Source organism: Sebastes fasciatus, chromosome 20, assembly GCF_043250625.1.
Source record: "Sebastes fasciatus isolate fSebFas1 chromosome 20, fSebFas1.pri, whole genome shotgun sequence".
Classification (NCBI taxonomy): Eukaryota; Metazoa; Chordata; class Actinopteri; order Perciformes; family Sebastidae; genus Sebastes; species Sebastes fasciatus.
The window spans coordinates 820,546-837,504 of record NC_133814.1 but is presented as its reverse complement, the minus strand read 5'-3'; the positions used below and the strand labels follow the sequence as shown (position 1 = coordinate 837,504).

The 16,959-nt window shown below is 42.6% G+C and overlaps 1 protein-coding gene across 1 annotated transcript; it reads left to right on the top strand.

The window, feature by feature from the left end:
• Positions 1-934: 934 nt before the first annotated feature.
• Positions 935-15,309, top strand: c1qtnf1 (C1q and TNF related 1). Its single transcript, XM_074620487.1, has 4 exons — positions 935-1,188; positions 5,571-5,710; positions 11,315-11,424; positions 12,774-15,309. The coding sequence occupies exons 2-4, from the start codon at positions 5,571-5,573 to the stop codon at positions 13,322-13,324; spliced, it is 801 nt and encodes a 266-aa protein (XP_074476588.1). The 5' UTR covers positions 935-1,188; the 3' UTR covers positions 13,325-15,309.
• Positions 15,310-16,959: the final 1,650 nt, after the last annotated feature.

Below are 16,959 nucleotides of genomic sequence, written 5' to 3'. Positions count from 1 at the left end.
GTATGAGTGTGAGTATGAGTATTAGCATGAGTATGAGTGTGAGTATGAGTGAGTGTGAGTATGAGTGTTAGTATCAGTGTGAGTATGAGTATTAGCATGAGTGTGAGTATGAGTTTGAGTATGAGTGAGTATGAGTGTTAGTATGAGTGTGAGTGTTAGTAGGAGTGTGAGTATGAGTATGAGTGTGAGTGTAAGTATCGGTGTTAGTATGATAGTGAGTATGAGTGTGAGTATCAGTGTTAGTATGAGTGTGAGTGTTAGTATGAGTGTTAGTATGAGTGTGAGTCAGTGTTAGTATGAGTGAGTATGAGTGTGAGTGTGAGTGTGAGTTTGAGTATGAGTGTTAGTATGAGTGTGGGTGTGAGTATGAGTATGAGTGTTAGTATGAGTGTGATTGTGAGTATGAGTATGAGTTTGAGTGTGAGTATGAGTGTGAGTTGCTGGCTCAAATGTAGTTACACAATTCCTCTTGCATGCTCCAATGCTCACAATCTAACCTGCTCTTACTGGTGCATGCCTGTGCGTGTTGGCTTGCAGACTGAGTCAAATCTATTTTGTGCCCTCGCAAATCTTTTGCCGTTGATATACTTCCATCGCTGCAGGGGACAAGTGGAGCTGGTTCAGGTACCAAACAACAAAACGTGTTACTCCCTGAACCGTGACAACATGACAACACTGACATGCTATGGTTAATGGATCTGACCATTTTGTTTTGTCAATATTCTGACTCATCGGCTTGTATCCACACCTGAGAACAATGTCACTCTGGTCTAAAAAAGAGGCAATATGTTATTATTATTATTATTGTTATTTAGGCGCTCCATGAAATGCTTTGGCAAGCCAAGATACCCTCCTTCCTTCTCCCACACAGCTCTCATCTGTTTCTCCTCCTCTGTGTTTCTGTTTTTTCCCCTTTGGGTTAGAGTTGTGCTTAGAGCTCCTCCTCCTTCTCACAACCATTAAGCTTTGCTTTCCTTCTTTCTCTCCCTCAGTTCGCCACCTTTTCCCCCCTATTTCCCCCCCTCTTTTATACTCCTCCACTTCTTGCTGACGTTGTGTATGTTCTGTGAGCGAGGAGGAAAAGAATGACCTGAAGGACAGACGGGACAAAAACCTAAGAGGGGACCGAAGCTGAGGGGAAAGCCAGACGTTTTTCAGCGGAGAAAATACTGGACTGTAACGGCAAAAGTAAGACTCCTCTACTTTGCAAAGAATTTTCTACAGAGGAACAATTCCTAAACTAGCTGTGGTTTGAAGAGTGTATGTATTAAAGATACTGAATCAGACAAGATCCAGGCTGGCATCACGTTCTTCTTCTTGTTGTTGTGCTCTGACATACAGCTGGGCTGCACACACACACACACACACACGCACGCACGCACGCACGCACGCACGCACGCACACACACACACACACGCACACACACACACACACACACACACACACAGCAAAAACATTACACTTTCATGATACATGTCCAAATACATAGACTCAACAGAAACCGTAGGATAAATCTTTCCCAGATGTCAGACCTTGAATGCCCTGTGTACTTTTAAACAGAACTGAACCCTGAACGTGAGCTCCTTACACGATTAACGATTAAAATCACATTTATACATGAATTCATTCCAGTTTATGGGACAGCACATGTTATGATCAGATGCTGCTGTGTTAGTCACAGTAGATAATAATGACTGTTTTAGCTTTGTGGGATTACAACACAGCTTTGGCTCAGCACCAACCTCACTGTGCCGGAGGGTTCTCACTCATTTTCATGTCAACAACCCAACATCAACCCCTCCAGGAATGGGTGATTTTGACATCATTACAGTGATTTCACTTTCAAAACTTCACATAATGAGCCCAACGTTTATGAATTAAAAGGCCTAAACAGCAGACATAGTGCATGTAAGATGTGCAAGTCCGATCTCTGTATTCTTTCTGAGGTGTCTATGATAAGTTGTGAAATAGTTGGTGCAGCAAAGATATTGTACAAGATTACCGACTTGCTCATCTGATCACCGTTATTGCTTGAGTGTGTGTGTGTGTGTTTGTGGTAGGGATGTCCATAATTAACCGTTCAAACGTTAACCGACATTAAGCATTTTAACCGATTAATGCTATCGGTAAAAACGGTTAAAAGAAATATTAATAATTAACTGAAAAGCTGAGCGGCTCAGAGGAGCGGCTCGTCTCTTTAAGGAGAAAAGCTGGTCCACCTTAACAGCCCACCTTGAGAGGCGGAGCCGGAGTTACAGGATGCAGGAAGTCGGCTGCGGTCTCTCCAGCTCGCTTGAGCGGAGTGAAGGAGTTGTAGTTTCATAGCATTTATTCACCGACAAATAAACTGTACACACACTGCTACACCTACGTTCACAGAACGCCACCAACAACCTCACACTCACCACCAACACACACACGGTCTGTTGGAAACTTGCTAAAGTTACTCAGACTACATGTGCGGCAGCGAGCAAGAAGCCTCCGGCAATGCTAGAGCTGCTAACGTAGCACAAACACACACACTGTTTGTTGGTCACTAAAGTTCCGGCGGGCAGACACACAGCTGACAACCTGCTAAACTAAACTAAATGTGTGGTGGAGACTTTTACTGGGAAAGTGGCTCCATGTCCGCGACACTACACGCAGCATCGTAGCTGCTAAGTTAACGCTCCCGGACGGTGAACTGGAGACTCCCGTCAACCAATGTCTGTTGTGCTCCTGCAGCTGGTACACCGCTACATGAGAGGCACAAAACTTGTTGGTTAACGGTTAATAATCGGTTAATGAGGGACGGTTATCAGTTAAGAACATTTGTCAAAATGGGCATCCCTAGTTTGTGGTGAAGTGGATGAACTTGTCGTTACTACAACAATTGTGTTCAACATGGTGGTTCTTTGATCAATCCATGCAAAGAGTGATACAGGTAACTAGAGAAATTTGCGAATGGGCTGCTTGTAGTTCAATGCCACTCATCCCCACACATCGTCTGACTCTCCTATAGCTCCTGTGCAGTAGTGCTACATTAAACAGTGGCTATCCATCCAACGCATCCATCCCAGCTCGTCGCCTTCTGACGCTTTATCAGACCCCTCGGTGTCACTTTTTGCTCGCAGTAGACACGTGCTTCATGTTGTGAATTAAACAAAAATGCTTGCTTAGGTTTAGGCAACAGAACCACTATAGTTAGGTTTAGGAAAAAACTACATGGTTGGGCTAAATGGTTGAGTGAATTAGCTACCTAGCAAGCCAGCTAATGTTGAAATTCATGTTAAATTGAGGTACCCCTATATATTTTTATTTTCATTGCAAGATGATCCAAGTGGAGGCCGGTAACATTTGCATATACAGTAAATATCAATTAACCTTGCGTTTATTTTCTTAACTCCATCAATCAAAGCTCAGCTTTGGGAAAAGATACGGGACAAGATGAGAAGACTGAAAGAAAGAGAAAAAGAAAGAGAAAAGGTAATGAGATAGGAGGAGCAGGTTTATTCCCCACTGTGTCCCTATGTCCCTGTGTCCCTGTGTCCCCGTTTTGTTCAACACAAACAAACTGACCGGATCCAATTCATACAATGTCATTACCACAGAGATATATATGTTATCTGGTAATTACACTGGAACATATAGCCTCACTTTAACAACACACACACCTAGCATAATCATAGTGTCATAATATAGTATTATTTTATAAATATATTATTGTATAACACACATTTTGCTTACGTACTCTTTGAGACACTTATCTATAAAAGGATGCAAACTCAAACACAAAGATGAGATAAAGAACATAATTACATCATTTGACTAAATTATTTTTGATACACTTTTTGCCGTTCTCTGTGACTCCTCACTCTTCTGTATTTCCAGACTGTACTGTGGATCATTCGTTTGCAACATTTAACCAGATTGTCATGTTACGTTCCCCCATTTAGGGTCCAGGGGATGGAGGGAGTAACGATAAATTAAACCCAGGAAAGAGAGACGGGCAATGGATGAGGTCAAACAAAATGATACAATTTATTAACAATAAATGAAAACGTGTTGAAAATGTCTTAAATCTACTCTCTAACAGAAAGCGTTACTGCCAACTACAGCACAGCACTACAACCATAAACACACTTTATTCACTGCAAGGAAGCCGCTGCCGACTGGGCACACACGTCCACCACCGATGTAAACCACGCAACACACAGTCTAAACGCTGCCGTCTGGCCCACTGGCCCCGTCGGCTCCTCTCTCCTGGTATCTTATCCGCACGGCCCTGATGGTTACCAGATCCAAAAAGCACATGGTGTGTAGTGCTCACTGATCACCTCATGCCTTACACTGGTGTACATGTCTTCCAACAACACAACTGCACAAGCACCTCACATATTGGGTATTGAGTATTGGGTCCATTCTGTATCCTCCTCACACACATGCAGATCTTTAAATCTCTTCTTAAAGGTAAACACTTTAATACTTGCTGATCCTAGTGTTGGCTTTTCCTGCCTCTGCCTCCCGACCGCGGTCAGAAGGAACAGGGGAGACACCGGAGTTTTGGTCGGAGACGATAACGTTACTCGCTCCGGAGCCCCGTCTATTCACTCAGCAGCAGGAAACGACACGGGAAACCTCTGTTGGTCTGGAGGAGCTGCAGCAGTTATTTCTGCACAAACGTCCACTGTACATTCACTAGATATTCTCAGAGCTAAACTAACTCTTCTGCAGTGTGGAGTGTGCGAGCATGCACGTGAGGTGGAGCGAGAGAGCGAGTGAGAACGAGCGCGGTGTGTGAGTGAAGGCAAGCAGAGGAGCACAGTACAGCAGAGACTCCGGCCCTGGAGACCAAAGCTTCGGTCTCCCCTGTGTCTTCTGACCACGGTTGGGGGGCTGGAGCAGGAAGAGTTAACACTGTTTAACTGTTTCACTATATTGAACTTTGCGGTTTTGGTGCTTCCGTGTAGTTTGTGTTTGTGTCTGAGTCTGAACAGCGTAGCCGCAGGCGAGCGCGCATGGGACACTGACCCGCAATGATTTATACGTGTAAGAAGTTACAAACAGTCCCTTTAAAGAGTGAAAGAGACTCACAGGGTATCTGGGAGGGGAGACGGATGGGTCCAACAACACAAGGCTTTCATCCAGGAGAAAGCTGTTTGTGTGCCTTGCGTTAAGTTCCACTTTAACGTTACAATCAGCTGTTCATTCGTGTCCCATGTTCAACGTCATGTCACGTTTTCACTGTACGAACGTAGTCAATTTAAGCCTAACCATGTTTTTTTTGTTTTTGTTTTTTTAAGTGTTAAGTTGAAGTTTGTTTTTCCTAAACCTTTCTAAGTGGTTTGTTGCCTAATCCTAAAGTGTTTTTGTTTAATTCACAACCTTAAACACGTGTTTACTGCGACCGAAAGGTGAGGGGTCTGACAAAGCGTCAGTATGTGACGAGTTGGGGTGAGAGCGTGTTGGTAATTACTATATGTGTTGTTATGTTGTCACATAAAGATAATCTATAATCACTTATAAATTACTGTTGGGTATCTGTCTATGATGCGTATTAAGGACCACTGTTCTTATGTATTGTATTGTAGATGACCACAGTCTGTGTGTGGGCCCTGCTGCTCCTCTGGGCCTGTTCAGTGGACCCCTACCGGACTCCCTATGATGAGAGAAAAGATCCAGATCCCAGTCAGGACCACATGGAAACAAAGAACTACCACCAACATGCCAGGTACCGTTCAATCCAGCTCGTCTGGTGCATATATTTGCAGTTCCATGTATGCAAAATGTAGACAGCACAACTGAAATATTTATGCAAAAACTACAGACTGACAGCACCAGTGTTCATTTAGCAATAAGCAAATAGCCACTGTATAGCCACTATTACACTGCTCAGTGACTAGGAGACAGAGTTTACCTACTTATTTTTTCAACACTACACCACAGTGAATGAGTGACTTTGTCTCACCAGATATTTTTCATTTGTATTCAAGGTTCAAGGTTAATTTATTGACATTCTACAACACAGGGATGTACAACGAATTGCAGTTGTAGTCCCTTTATGCTGCACAAGAACAGGACAAAAAGAAATATTACTATATATATACTGTATATTATACATATAGTATTTTTATGGTGGAGCTGAGGAGTCTCAGCCTGAGGAAAGAAGCTGCACTGTAGTCTGGTGGTACTGTAGTGGATACTTCTGTATCTCTTGCCAGACGGCAGCATGGTGAACCGGCTGTTACTGTGGTGGGTATCATCTTTTAGTATCCTTTGGGCGCTGCGCAGGCACCTCACCTCACCGATATCACTGATCTCTGAGCCCTCTTGTGCTGGGCCGTGACAGGTTCTCTGTGATGCTAATTCCCAGGATCATAATGTTCACTTGCTCCACCTCAGCTCCACTGATGTAGACATGGGTTTGTGTCTCCTTGGTTGTCCTGATGTTGAGCAGTAGGTTGTTCTCTGAGCACCACTCTGCAAGATTGTTGATTTCCTCTCGATATGATGTCTCATCGTTGTTTGTGATCCGGCCGATGACGGTGGTGTCATCCGTCGGTTGCAGTCATGGGTGTAGAGCGTGAACAGGAGGGGGCTGAGCATACAGCTCTGGGGGCTCTGGTGTTCAACACTAGAGTGGAGGAAGTGTGACCACCAATCCAAACTGACGGGACTGCTTGTGAGAAAGTCCAGTATCCAGTTGCAGAGTGTGGTACCCAATCAGTTTCAGATTGTGTTGAATGCTGAGCTGAAATCAACAAACAGCATTGTGATGTTGGTGTTGTTATTTTCAAAGGCAGTGGAGACGGCATCTTCTGTGGATAGCCCCATCTCATTCCCAGGGCGTCAAATACCAATGCTTTCTCACGGCCATCGGCTTTGATAAAGCCGCACAAGGCACCTTTTAGCGCCGGTATGAGAGAAAGTGCACCAGGAGTGTGGTGACATAGTTTAGAGTGAAAGAGATACACAGGGTGGGAGGGGAGGTGGATGGGTCCAACAAACACAAGGCTTTCATCCAGGAGGCTGCTGTTTGTGTCCCGAGTGATAAGTTTCACTTTCACGTTACAATCAGCTGTTCGTTCGTGTCCTGTGTTCACAACATTCAGTTTCAATTTCTAGACTTAACCCCACTTTACAAACGTAGTAGCTTTAAGCCCAACCATGTTGTTTTTCCTAAATCTAAGTGGTTTTGTTGGCTAATCCTAAAGTGATGCCAAGGGGCGTGACAAAGCGGCAGTATGTGACGTGTTGGCTAAAAGTGGCTAAAAGTGGCTGATGGTTTGCCACTGTGGTTCAGCGGCATAAGCCGGTCCCTGGAGTGGTAAGTCGCTCCTGTTCCTCTGGAATATACCGTTTCCTAACAGCAGGTGCCGCTTGAAAGTGGCAGGCCACTGTCAGACTGTCACACCAGTACAGGCTCCTGATATTTGTTTCTGTCTTTATTAATAAGATAACGCCATAAATATAAATATATAAAGTCATTTTATACTTACCGATGCACCCCAAGGCTAGAGCTAGCCTCCTAGCCACTGTAGCCAGTCTGACTAATCGATAACAGAAAGACTTGTATTATTTTTGGCATGTTTAATAATAAAATGCAATCACACATTAATAAACCTCTATGTTGCGGAACATTAACCAGACATACATATATATGGCATATTATCTATTATTCAGCATAAATTCTTTGAAACGTTAACCGGTGATCATCGTGGTATAAGTCGTTTCTAACGGTATAGATATGATAGATGTCGGGGTATTTTCTCACTATAATCTATCTTTGGATAGTCTGAAATGACAATGTGTGTTTTTACATATTGATTACACCTGATATAGTTTTACTGTAAATTCCAATATTGGCTGGAGCCTGCAGAGACAGGTTCATCTATCTGCCAGGAGCACAGCATTTAACCACTGTAGCATATGATGTTTTGTACCGGCACACCACTCCTGATCTGCGGCATAAACCGTTTTGTACAATGCACATATGCAGGTAATAATATACGATAACCTAATAAGTAAGGATCAGCACAACATTTTCAGAAACAGTTTCCAGACTCAAGCCAGTGTTGGAATTTACAAAAAAACATACACACAAACAGTACATACACACGTCAAGACTAAGATAGAGGATATACTCAGATGTTTATGCCAATCATATTTATGTTGTAACAAAACATCATATGTCGCCGTTTAATTAATAAATGTAGATCCCCTTCCTGGCTGACAGGCTGTATACCTGTCTCTGCAGACTCCAGACAATATTGGAATTTACATTAAAACTATATCAGGTGTAATCAATACATAAAAACACACATTGTCAGATTATCCGTTATAGTGAGAATACCCCGACGTCTATCATATGTATGTCGGTAGGAACCGCTTATGCCACAATGATAACAGGTTAATGTTTCAAAGAATTTATGCTGAATAATAAATTTGTCTGGTACGCCTGGCTAGGCTAACAATAGCCATGTTAGCTTAGGCTAGCTCTATTATTAGCTTCAGGGTACATCAGCAGGTATCAAATTACTTTATATATTTATATTTACGGTGCTATGTTGTCAACTAGAATGGCACTCGGAGAGCACAGACCCCCCCACCCTCCACTCCGTGCAGCTAGCGCCATCAGCCACGTGTATTTGTGTTTATGTTGAGATCAGCTGTACGTAGCGGAGCATCCTTAAACACTTCATTCAAACTGGACAGAAACAAAGTAAAACTTACCTAAACCGTCGCCTTTACTCTTTCCAACAATCTCCAAGTGTGCTTTGGTCCAACTCAACTGTAATTTAACCGAGTTTAATGTGAAAAAACGCTGAATCTACAGTCTCCCCCTCCCCCCACTCTCTCTCTGTCTCTCTCTCTGAAGGAAGGAGGCGGGGTCATGTGTCATCAATGCGTCATCAGTTACACTGCGCATGTGTTATATCCTGTGGTTTTAATGCTCAGGCTGATCGGAATTCTTAAAAATATTCCTGAATCCGGATCATCATCCAGATCTCCACCAGAATCTAATGGATTGTTCATTGTGCTACACCCCACCCCTCCAAAAAATTTCATTCAAATCCATTGCGGAGCTTTGGAGTAATCCTGATAGCGAACAAACCAACAAACAAACCAACGCCAGTGAAAACATAACCTCCCTTTATAGGCCTTCGGCCTTGGCGAAGGTAATAAAGACAAATTTCAGGAGTGACTGGTGTGACAGTCTGACAGTGGCCGACCACTTTCAACAGGAGCGACATACAGTACCACTCCAGGGACCGCCTTATGCCGCTGAACCACAGTGGCACACCATCAGACACTTTTTTGACCTCAGTGCTACTGACTGGAGAAGCAGTTTGTCAAAGCCCTTCATCGAAGTGTGTGTGTGTGGGGGGGTGGGGGGCACTTCAGACACTGAAGACCTTTTAGGTAGGGACGATGGTGGCTGTCTTGATTGAAGCAAGTTGGAACACTCTCCTGTGACAGTAATATGTTGAACATGTCAGTGATGACATCAGTCAGCTGATGATATATTGATATATTTTGTGAAAAAGTTAGATTTTAAGAATAATAGACTAAAAAGACTTGTGTAGGTGAAAGTTATACAGTAAGTTTGAGCTTATATACACACGTAGGCAAAATTGTTGGTACCCTTCCGTTAAAGAAAGAAAAACCCACAATGGTCACTGAAATAACTTGAAACTGACAAAAGTAATAATAAATAAAAATTCACTGAAAATGAACTAATGAAAATCAGATATTGTTTTTGAATTGTGGTTCAACAGAATCATTTAAAAAAACAAACTAATGAAACTGACTTGGACAAAAATGATGGTACCCCTAGAAAAGATTGAAAATAATTTGACCATAGGGACATGTTAAACTAAGGTGTGTCCTGTAAATAGCATCACAGGTGTCTTCAAACTTTTAATCAGTCAGTCTGCCTATTTAAAGGGTGAAAAGTAGTCACTGTGCTGTTTGGTATCATGGTGTGTACCACACTGAACATGGACCACAGAAAGCTAAGGAGAGAGTTGTCTCAGGAGATTAGAAAGAAAATTATAGACAAGCATGTTAAAGGTAAAGGCTATAGCCTTTACCTTTAACATGCTTGTCTATAATTACATGGCCACTGTCAGACCATCTCCAAGCAGCCTGATGTTCCTGTGACTACAGTTGCACATATTATTCAGAAGTTTAAGGTCCATGGGACTGTAGCCAACCTCCCTGGACGTGGCCGCAAGAGGAAAATTGATGACAAATCGAAGAGACGGATAATACGAATGGTAACCAAAGAGCCCAGAACAACTTCCAAAGAGATTAGAGGTGAACTCCAAGGTCAAGGTACATCAGTGTCAGATTGCACCATCCGTCGCTGTTTGAGCCAAAGTAGACTTAATGGAAGACAACCGAGGAGGACACCAAATCATAAAAAAGCGAGACTGGAATTTGCCAAAATGCATATTGACAAGCCACAAAGCTTCTGGGAGAATGTCCTTTGGACAGATGAGACAAAACTGGAGCTTTTTGGCAAGTCACATCAGCTTTCACAGACGCAAAAATGAAGCATACAAAGAAAAGAACACTGTACCTAATGTGAAACATGGAGGAGGCTAGGTTATGTTATGGGGCTGCTTTGTTGCATCTGGCACAGGGTGTCTTGAATCTGTGCAGGGTACAATGAAATCTGAAGACTATCAAGGCATTCTGGAGCGAAATGTGCTGCCCAGTGTCAGAATGCTTGGTCTCAGTTGCAGGTCATGGGTCCTCAAACAGGATAATGACCCAAAACACAGCTAAAAACACCCAAGAATGGCTAAGAACAAAATATTGGACTATTCTGAAGTGGCCTTCTATGAGCCCTGATCTAAATCCTATTGAACATCTGTGGAAGGAGCTGAAACATGCATTCGGAGAAGGCACCCTTCAAACCTGAGACAGCTAGAGCAGTTTGCTCACGAGGAGTGGGCCAAAATACCTGTCGACAGGTGCAGAAGTCTTATTGAGAGTTACAGAAATCACTCGATTGAAGTGATTGACTCGAAAGGTTGTAAAACTAAATATTAAGTTAAGGGTACCATCATTTTTGTCCAGGCCAGTTTCATTAGTTTGTTTTTTAAAATGATTCTGTTGAACCACAATTCAAAAGCAATATCTGATTTTCATTAGTTAATTTTCAGTGAATTTTTATTTATTATTACTTTTGTCAGTTTCAAGTTACTTCAGTGACCATTGTGGGTTTTTCTTTCTTTAACGGAAGGGTACCAACAATTTTGCCTACGTGTGTAAATAGAAAAAAGCTTCCATTTGACTCATTGGTTTGCTTGTACTGTATGTGAAGGAGTAGGGAGTGTCGAAGATGCTGCGACCCAGGAGAGGAGACTCCCCATCAGTACCAGCACTACCCACAGTACCAGATAGTACCACAGATCAACATTACTCTGCTCAAAGGTAAGATCAAGCAGAAAACACATTATCTAGAGCAGAGCTGTAGTCAAGTCTAACTTAATCTAGTCCGAGTCAAGACCAAGTCTTAAGGCAGTCGAGACCCATTCAAGACCGAGTCCAGAGATAATTGAGTCCTGTTCAAGACCATAATCAATAATAGTGTCTTTCCAGTGCTAATATAGTGATTAATGAGTTAGGATCTATAAACAATATTGATCTTCTAACATCAAACTAATCAATACATAGAATTCAGGTTTGAGGACCGTTACAGTCTAACGTAAACCTTGAATTTGATCCGATATTTGCTACTGACGTTTCTACCTCGTGACCCGTCACGAGGTAGAAACGTCACTTTTAAAGGGACTGTTTGTAACTTCTTACACGTATAAATCATTGCGGGTCGGTGTCCCATGCGCGCTCGCGTGTGTCTACTCTGTTCAGACTCAGACTCTAACACAAACTACAGTGAAGCACCAAAACCTCTTGGTTGTATCTAGTGAAGCCCGTCTGTTAAACACTGTTGGCCGCGGTCGGAGGACGCGGGGGAGACCGTAGTTTTGGTCTCCAGGACCGGAGTCTCTGCTGTACTCTACTCCTCTGCTCCTCTGCTCCTCTCCTCCTCTCCTCCTCTGCTTGCTTTCACTCACACACCGCGCTCGTTCTCTCTCTTTCGCTCCACTCTCACGTGCATGCGCGCACATTCCACACTGCAGAAGAGTTAGTTTAGCTCTGAAAAGCATGCTTTGCCAGCAGGTGCTGGTGGTTTTACCCCACCACATCCCTGAGTGGACGTTTGTGCAGAAATAACTGCTGCAGCTCCTCCAGACCAACAGAGGTTTCCCGTGTCTTGTGAAGTGACGGGGCTCCTCAGAGAGAAACGTTATCGTCTCTGACCAAAACTCCGGCATCTCCCCTGTTCCCTCCGGCCGCGGTCGGGAGGCTAAAGCAGGAAACACAGTATCAGCATTGATTCATGGAGAGATCTTCTCTGGTCAGCTAACATTACTACCAAGCAGCTGAAATATAGAGTGATATTGTGCTTTTAGCTGACGTGTGTCGCCTCACTGTGTTGAGCGATGCTCGTTCATGTCTATGTAGAGCGAGCACAAGCGAGAGCAACAGGACGCTGACTTTCGTTGACTTAACGGCCACAGGTGTCTCTGTTAACAAGTAATTTCGGATTCTTACAAACAGTCCCTTTAAGACAAAAAAACCCAAATTATTTGAAAAGCCTCATCATTACAGATTGTATGTATGCAAACTAATGCAAATAGAAAAGCATGCTTTGCCAGCAGGTGCTGGTGGTTTTACCCCACCACATCCCTGAGTGTGACTCTTTCTGCTGCTCACAGGTGAGAAAGGTGCTTTTGGTGAACGAGGACCTCATGGTAAATCAGGCAGAGCTGGTAAGACAGGTCCTCCAGGTCCCAGTGGCATAAAGGGCAGCAAAGGCAGCGCAGGCCTCCCGGGTGAGCCCTGCAAGTCCTACTTTGCAGCCTTCTCTGTTGCCCGTAAAAAGGGTCTACACTCCACTGACTACTACCAGACACTGGTGTTTGACACAGAGCTGGTCAACCTCTACGGTCACTTCAACATGTTTACTGGTAAGTTCTACTGCTATGTGCCTGGCATTTACTACTTCAGCCTGAACGTGCACACGTGGAACCAGAAGGAGACGTACTTGCACGTGATGCACAATGAGCGGGAGGTGGTGATCCTCTACGCCCAGCCCAGTGACCGCTCCGTCATGCAGAGCCAAAGCCTGATGCTGGACCTCGAGAGAGATGACCAGGTGTGGGTTAGGCTCTTTAAAGGCGAGAGGGAGAACGCCATCTTTAGTGACGACTTTGACACTTACATCACCTTTAACGGACACCTGATTAAGCCCAAAACTGAGTTGTAAGTAGGAGAAAAAAGGTTGTATATAATGTCGTTATTTTTATACCTAAATATGCTCTTAAAATGTCAAATTAAAGATCATAATTTTAATGAACAATTACGTTTGAATATCACCAGGCCAATCACAACACATCCTAAGGTAGAGACTGTTAGCTAACTAACATTCCCTCCAATGTACTGACACAAAATGGATCGGTACCAGCACCAGTAAAAGCTTTAAAGTATATGGTGAGGAAATATGACCTGAATACATTAATATTTACTTGATATGATCAGAAGTGGGCCTTAAAGGTCCCGTATTGTAAAAAGTGCGATTTTCAGGTCTTTTATATTATAAAGCAGATTTAAGTGCTGTATAAATACTGTTAAACTATCTAAATGCTCAATATACGGAGAAATACACACAGCCCGTATTCAGAAACTGTGTTTGAAACAAGCTCAGGATTACTGTCCATTTGTGATGTCACAAATCTACAATATTTAGACCATTTCACAGTTTTAAACATAAACATTCTAAATGTGTCCCAGTTTATTTCCTGTTGCAGTATATGTAAATAACACCAGCTGACAGGAAGTAAACATGGACCAAAACTGTTGCCTAGCAACGCAATTCCATTGCAATTCCATTGAAATGCACTTAAACAGAGCGTTTCAGACAGAGGGTGAATACAGGTATATTCAGGCAGACAGTATGAGGAAAATCAAGTATTTTTTTAACATTACAGCATGTAAACATGTTTTGGTAGAAACCCAAAATACAAGTATGATCCTGAAAATGAGCATGACATGGGACCTTTAAGAGAACCCCTGTTCTAGAGCTCCATGAACCATCTCGTCATAGACAACGGTTTACAGAAAACCAGCTCACCTAACAAACTAAAACTAAAAAGTCACCCAGTAGTGGACCCGATGCAAGAACAAAGTTGTTCTGAAGTGGCAGTGAATAAGTGGAGTGATTTAAGATCATTTGTGGCCATTTGTTCACCCATTTTCTCCTATTTAGAAGGAAAATGATGTCATTGTGCACTGAGCTGCCTCAGGGTCTGTATGCAGGTCTGTATCCAGGATCATCCTCTGTTGCAGTGTAACATCACTACTGTAGGCTATAATATTATCCCCACTAATAGCTCTGACGGTCACAAGACCGCCACCCATATTGGCTTTAGAAAGAGTTTTTAGTGTCTAACTTCATGTCAAGCTATTTTATTTAGTGTCTGCTGACTTCCAACAGCAGAACCTGAAGTCCTGCTGTGTGTGAAATTCTTATTTTTACTCTTTAGTAACACTTTAGTGACTGCCATCTAGGAGTAGATTATGGTAATGATGAAATCTCACAAACCCACACCTCTTCATGAACAGCTGGCAGTCAACAAATATACAATATTTAGACCCTTTACACAGTTTTAAACGTAAACATTCTAAATGTGTCCCGGTCCCAAAATGCGCTAAAACGGAGCGTTTAAGACAGAGGGTAAATACAGGTATATTCAAGCAGACAGTCTGAGGTAAATAATGTGTTTTTTGAACATTACATCATGTAAACATGTTCTAGTAGAAACACAAAATACAAGTATGAACCTGAAAATAAACATGATATGGGACCTTTAAATGTAGAGGTCAAAATTATTTGTATGTATGTATAACCTGTGATCAGCCAATCACAGGGGTTCGCTCATGTGATTGGCTGATAAGGAGGGAGACATCTGATTGGCTACAGATAACTCTGTTGAAAAAATGCATTTAGATGCAGGTCCACAGTTTGTATATAAATGTGTTTTTGATGAAAATTGCAACTACTTTTACATACATATATTTGTGTATTTATATAACATTTATTTAAGAAATATTTGTGTGTGCATCAGAAATATATTTGTAAACCTTATTTTTTTTTTTTACATTTATATACATCGATAACTCTTTTTGTGTGCACTGACATATATTTTTGTGGAGAGTCATTTATATATAAATCATAAAATACATTTGTGAATCCTTCTGTGTGCATTCATTAATATTGAGACTGATATGACTCCATACATACCTGCTGTGCATAGTCAAAGCTGTAGTGCATGGTGAGGTCTCGGCTACAGGGTGGATTTGGCCCAAGCATGACATCCAGCATACCAGCTGATGCCCGGAGAGCCTGCCGCTCAGTGCCTTTGCAGACTTCACATGAAGGTTGTAGCTGCGGTAGATGGCGTTGTTGTTTTACTGGCAGACCCAGCACAAGTCTGTCATGGGTTTTTAAGAGTGAGAGGAATACTCAAATTGAGTACTTGACATCTTGAATTGATTAAAAAATTACATATTCTAATGAGAGAGAAATACAGTACATACCATGGTAGCGTATCTGACTTTAGTATCTCCGCCACACTGATGTCGACTGGATGTCAAACCTTCTGAAACCAGGGATTCTGGTCCTGGTATTCACAGATTCAAACTTCCCGGATCAATAACTCATCAGAGAGACATTGTTAAAACACCAACGAGGGCTCTTTCTAACCGTAGTGAAAGAGGTAGACAACGAGCTACAACCTCATTTTATCACAACCAGCCGTCCTCCGAGCTTATTCACAAACAAATAAAGTGTTCACACACTGCTACACCTACGTTCACAGCTAGAACGCCACCAACAACCTCACACTCACCGCCAACACACACACACATGGTCTGTTGGAAAATCGCTAAAGTTACGCAGACTACGTGTGCGGCGGCGAGCACAAAGCCTCCGGCAAAGCTAGAGCTGCTAACGTAGCACAAATACACACACTGTTTGTTGGACACTCGCTAAAGTTACACCGGGCAGACACACAGCTGACAACCTGCTAAACTAAACTAAATGTGCGGTGGAGACTTTTACTGGGAAAGTGGCTGCATGTCCGCGACACTACACGCAGCATCGTAGCTGCTAAGTTAACGCTCCCGGACGGTGAACTGGGGACTCCCGTCAACCAATATCTGTTGTGCTCCTGCAGCTGGTATGAGGCACAAATCTTGTTGGTTAACGGTTAATAATTGGTTAACGAGGGTCGGTTATCGGTTAAGAAATGTTTCAAAATGAGCATCCCTAACTACAGCAGATAGGTTGGAAAAATGTGATTTTTTATAATTTAGGGGATTTTTTATTGGGAAAAATATTCAATAATTTCAGTTTCATGCAGTATAGAACCGTTAAATTCAGTTCAACCACCAGGGGTCTCCTGCTGGTTAGGGTTATACTACAACATTTATTTTGGAAAAATGTACTTTTGCATGATTTTAGTGAATTTTGAATGAGAAAAAAATATTTAATAACTTAACTGTTATACAGTGTAGTGCCACCAAAATGTCTTTGTAGACGGTCCCTGACCACTCGTCTCACAGCCGGCTGCACATAGAGACCAATGTTATGTGTCCAACTCGGAGGACGGCTCGTTTAAAATTTAAATTTTAAAATGAGGTTGTAGCTCATTGTCTACCTTACTACGGTTAGAAAGAGCCCTCGTTGGTATTTTAACAATGTTTCTCTGACGAGTTATTGATCCAGGAAGTTTGAATCTGTGAATATCTTTCACACTTTACCGGAGTGTGAGCCTGGCCGTCTGAGTCCGACTTGGAGCCCCCGCTGTCCGTCTCCTCATCACTTGGTGCGCTGAAATAATC

Bases quoted from the DNA above. Each gene is read 5' to 3' on its own strand.
- c1qtnf1 (XM_074620487.1), top strand. From the start codon at position 5,571: ATGACCACAGTCTGTGTGTGGGCCCTGCTGCTCCTCTGGGCCTGTTCA. The intron at 5,711-11,314 runs GTACCGTTCAAT...CTGTATGTGAAG, and splicing joins AACTACCACCAACATGCCAG to GAGTAGGGAGTGTCGAAGAT. The intron at 11,425-12,773 runs GTAAGATCAAGC...TGCTGCTCACAG, and splicing joins CAACATTACTCTGCTCAAAG to GTGAGAAAGGTGCTTTTGGT.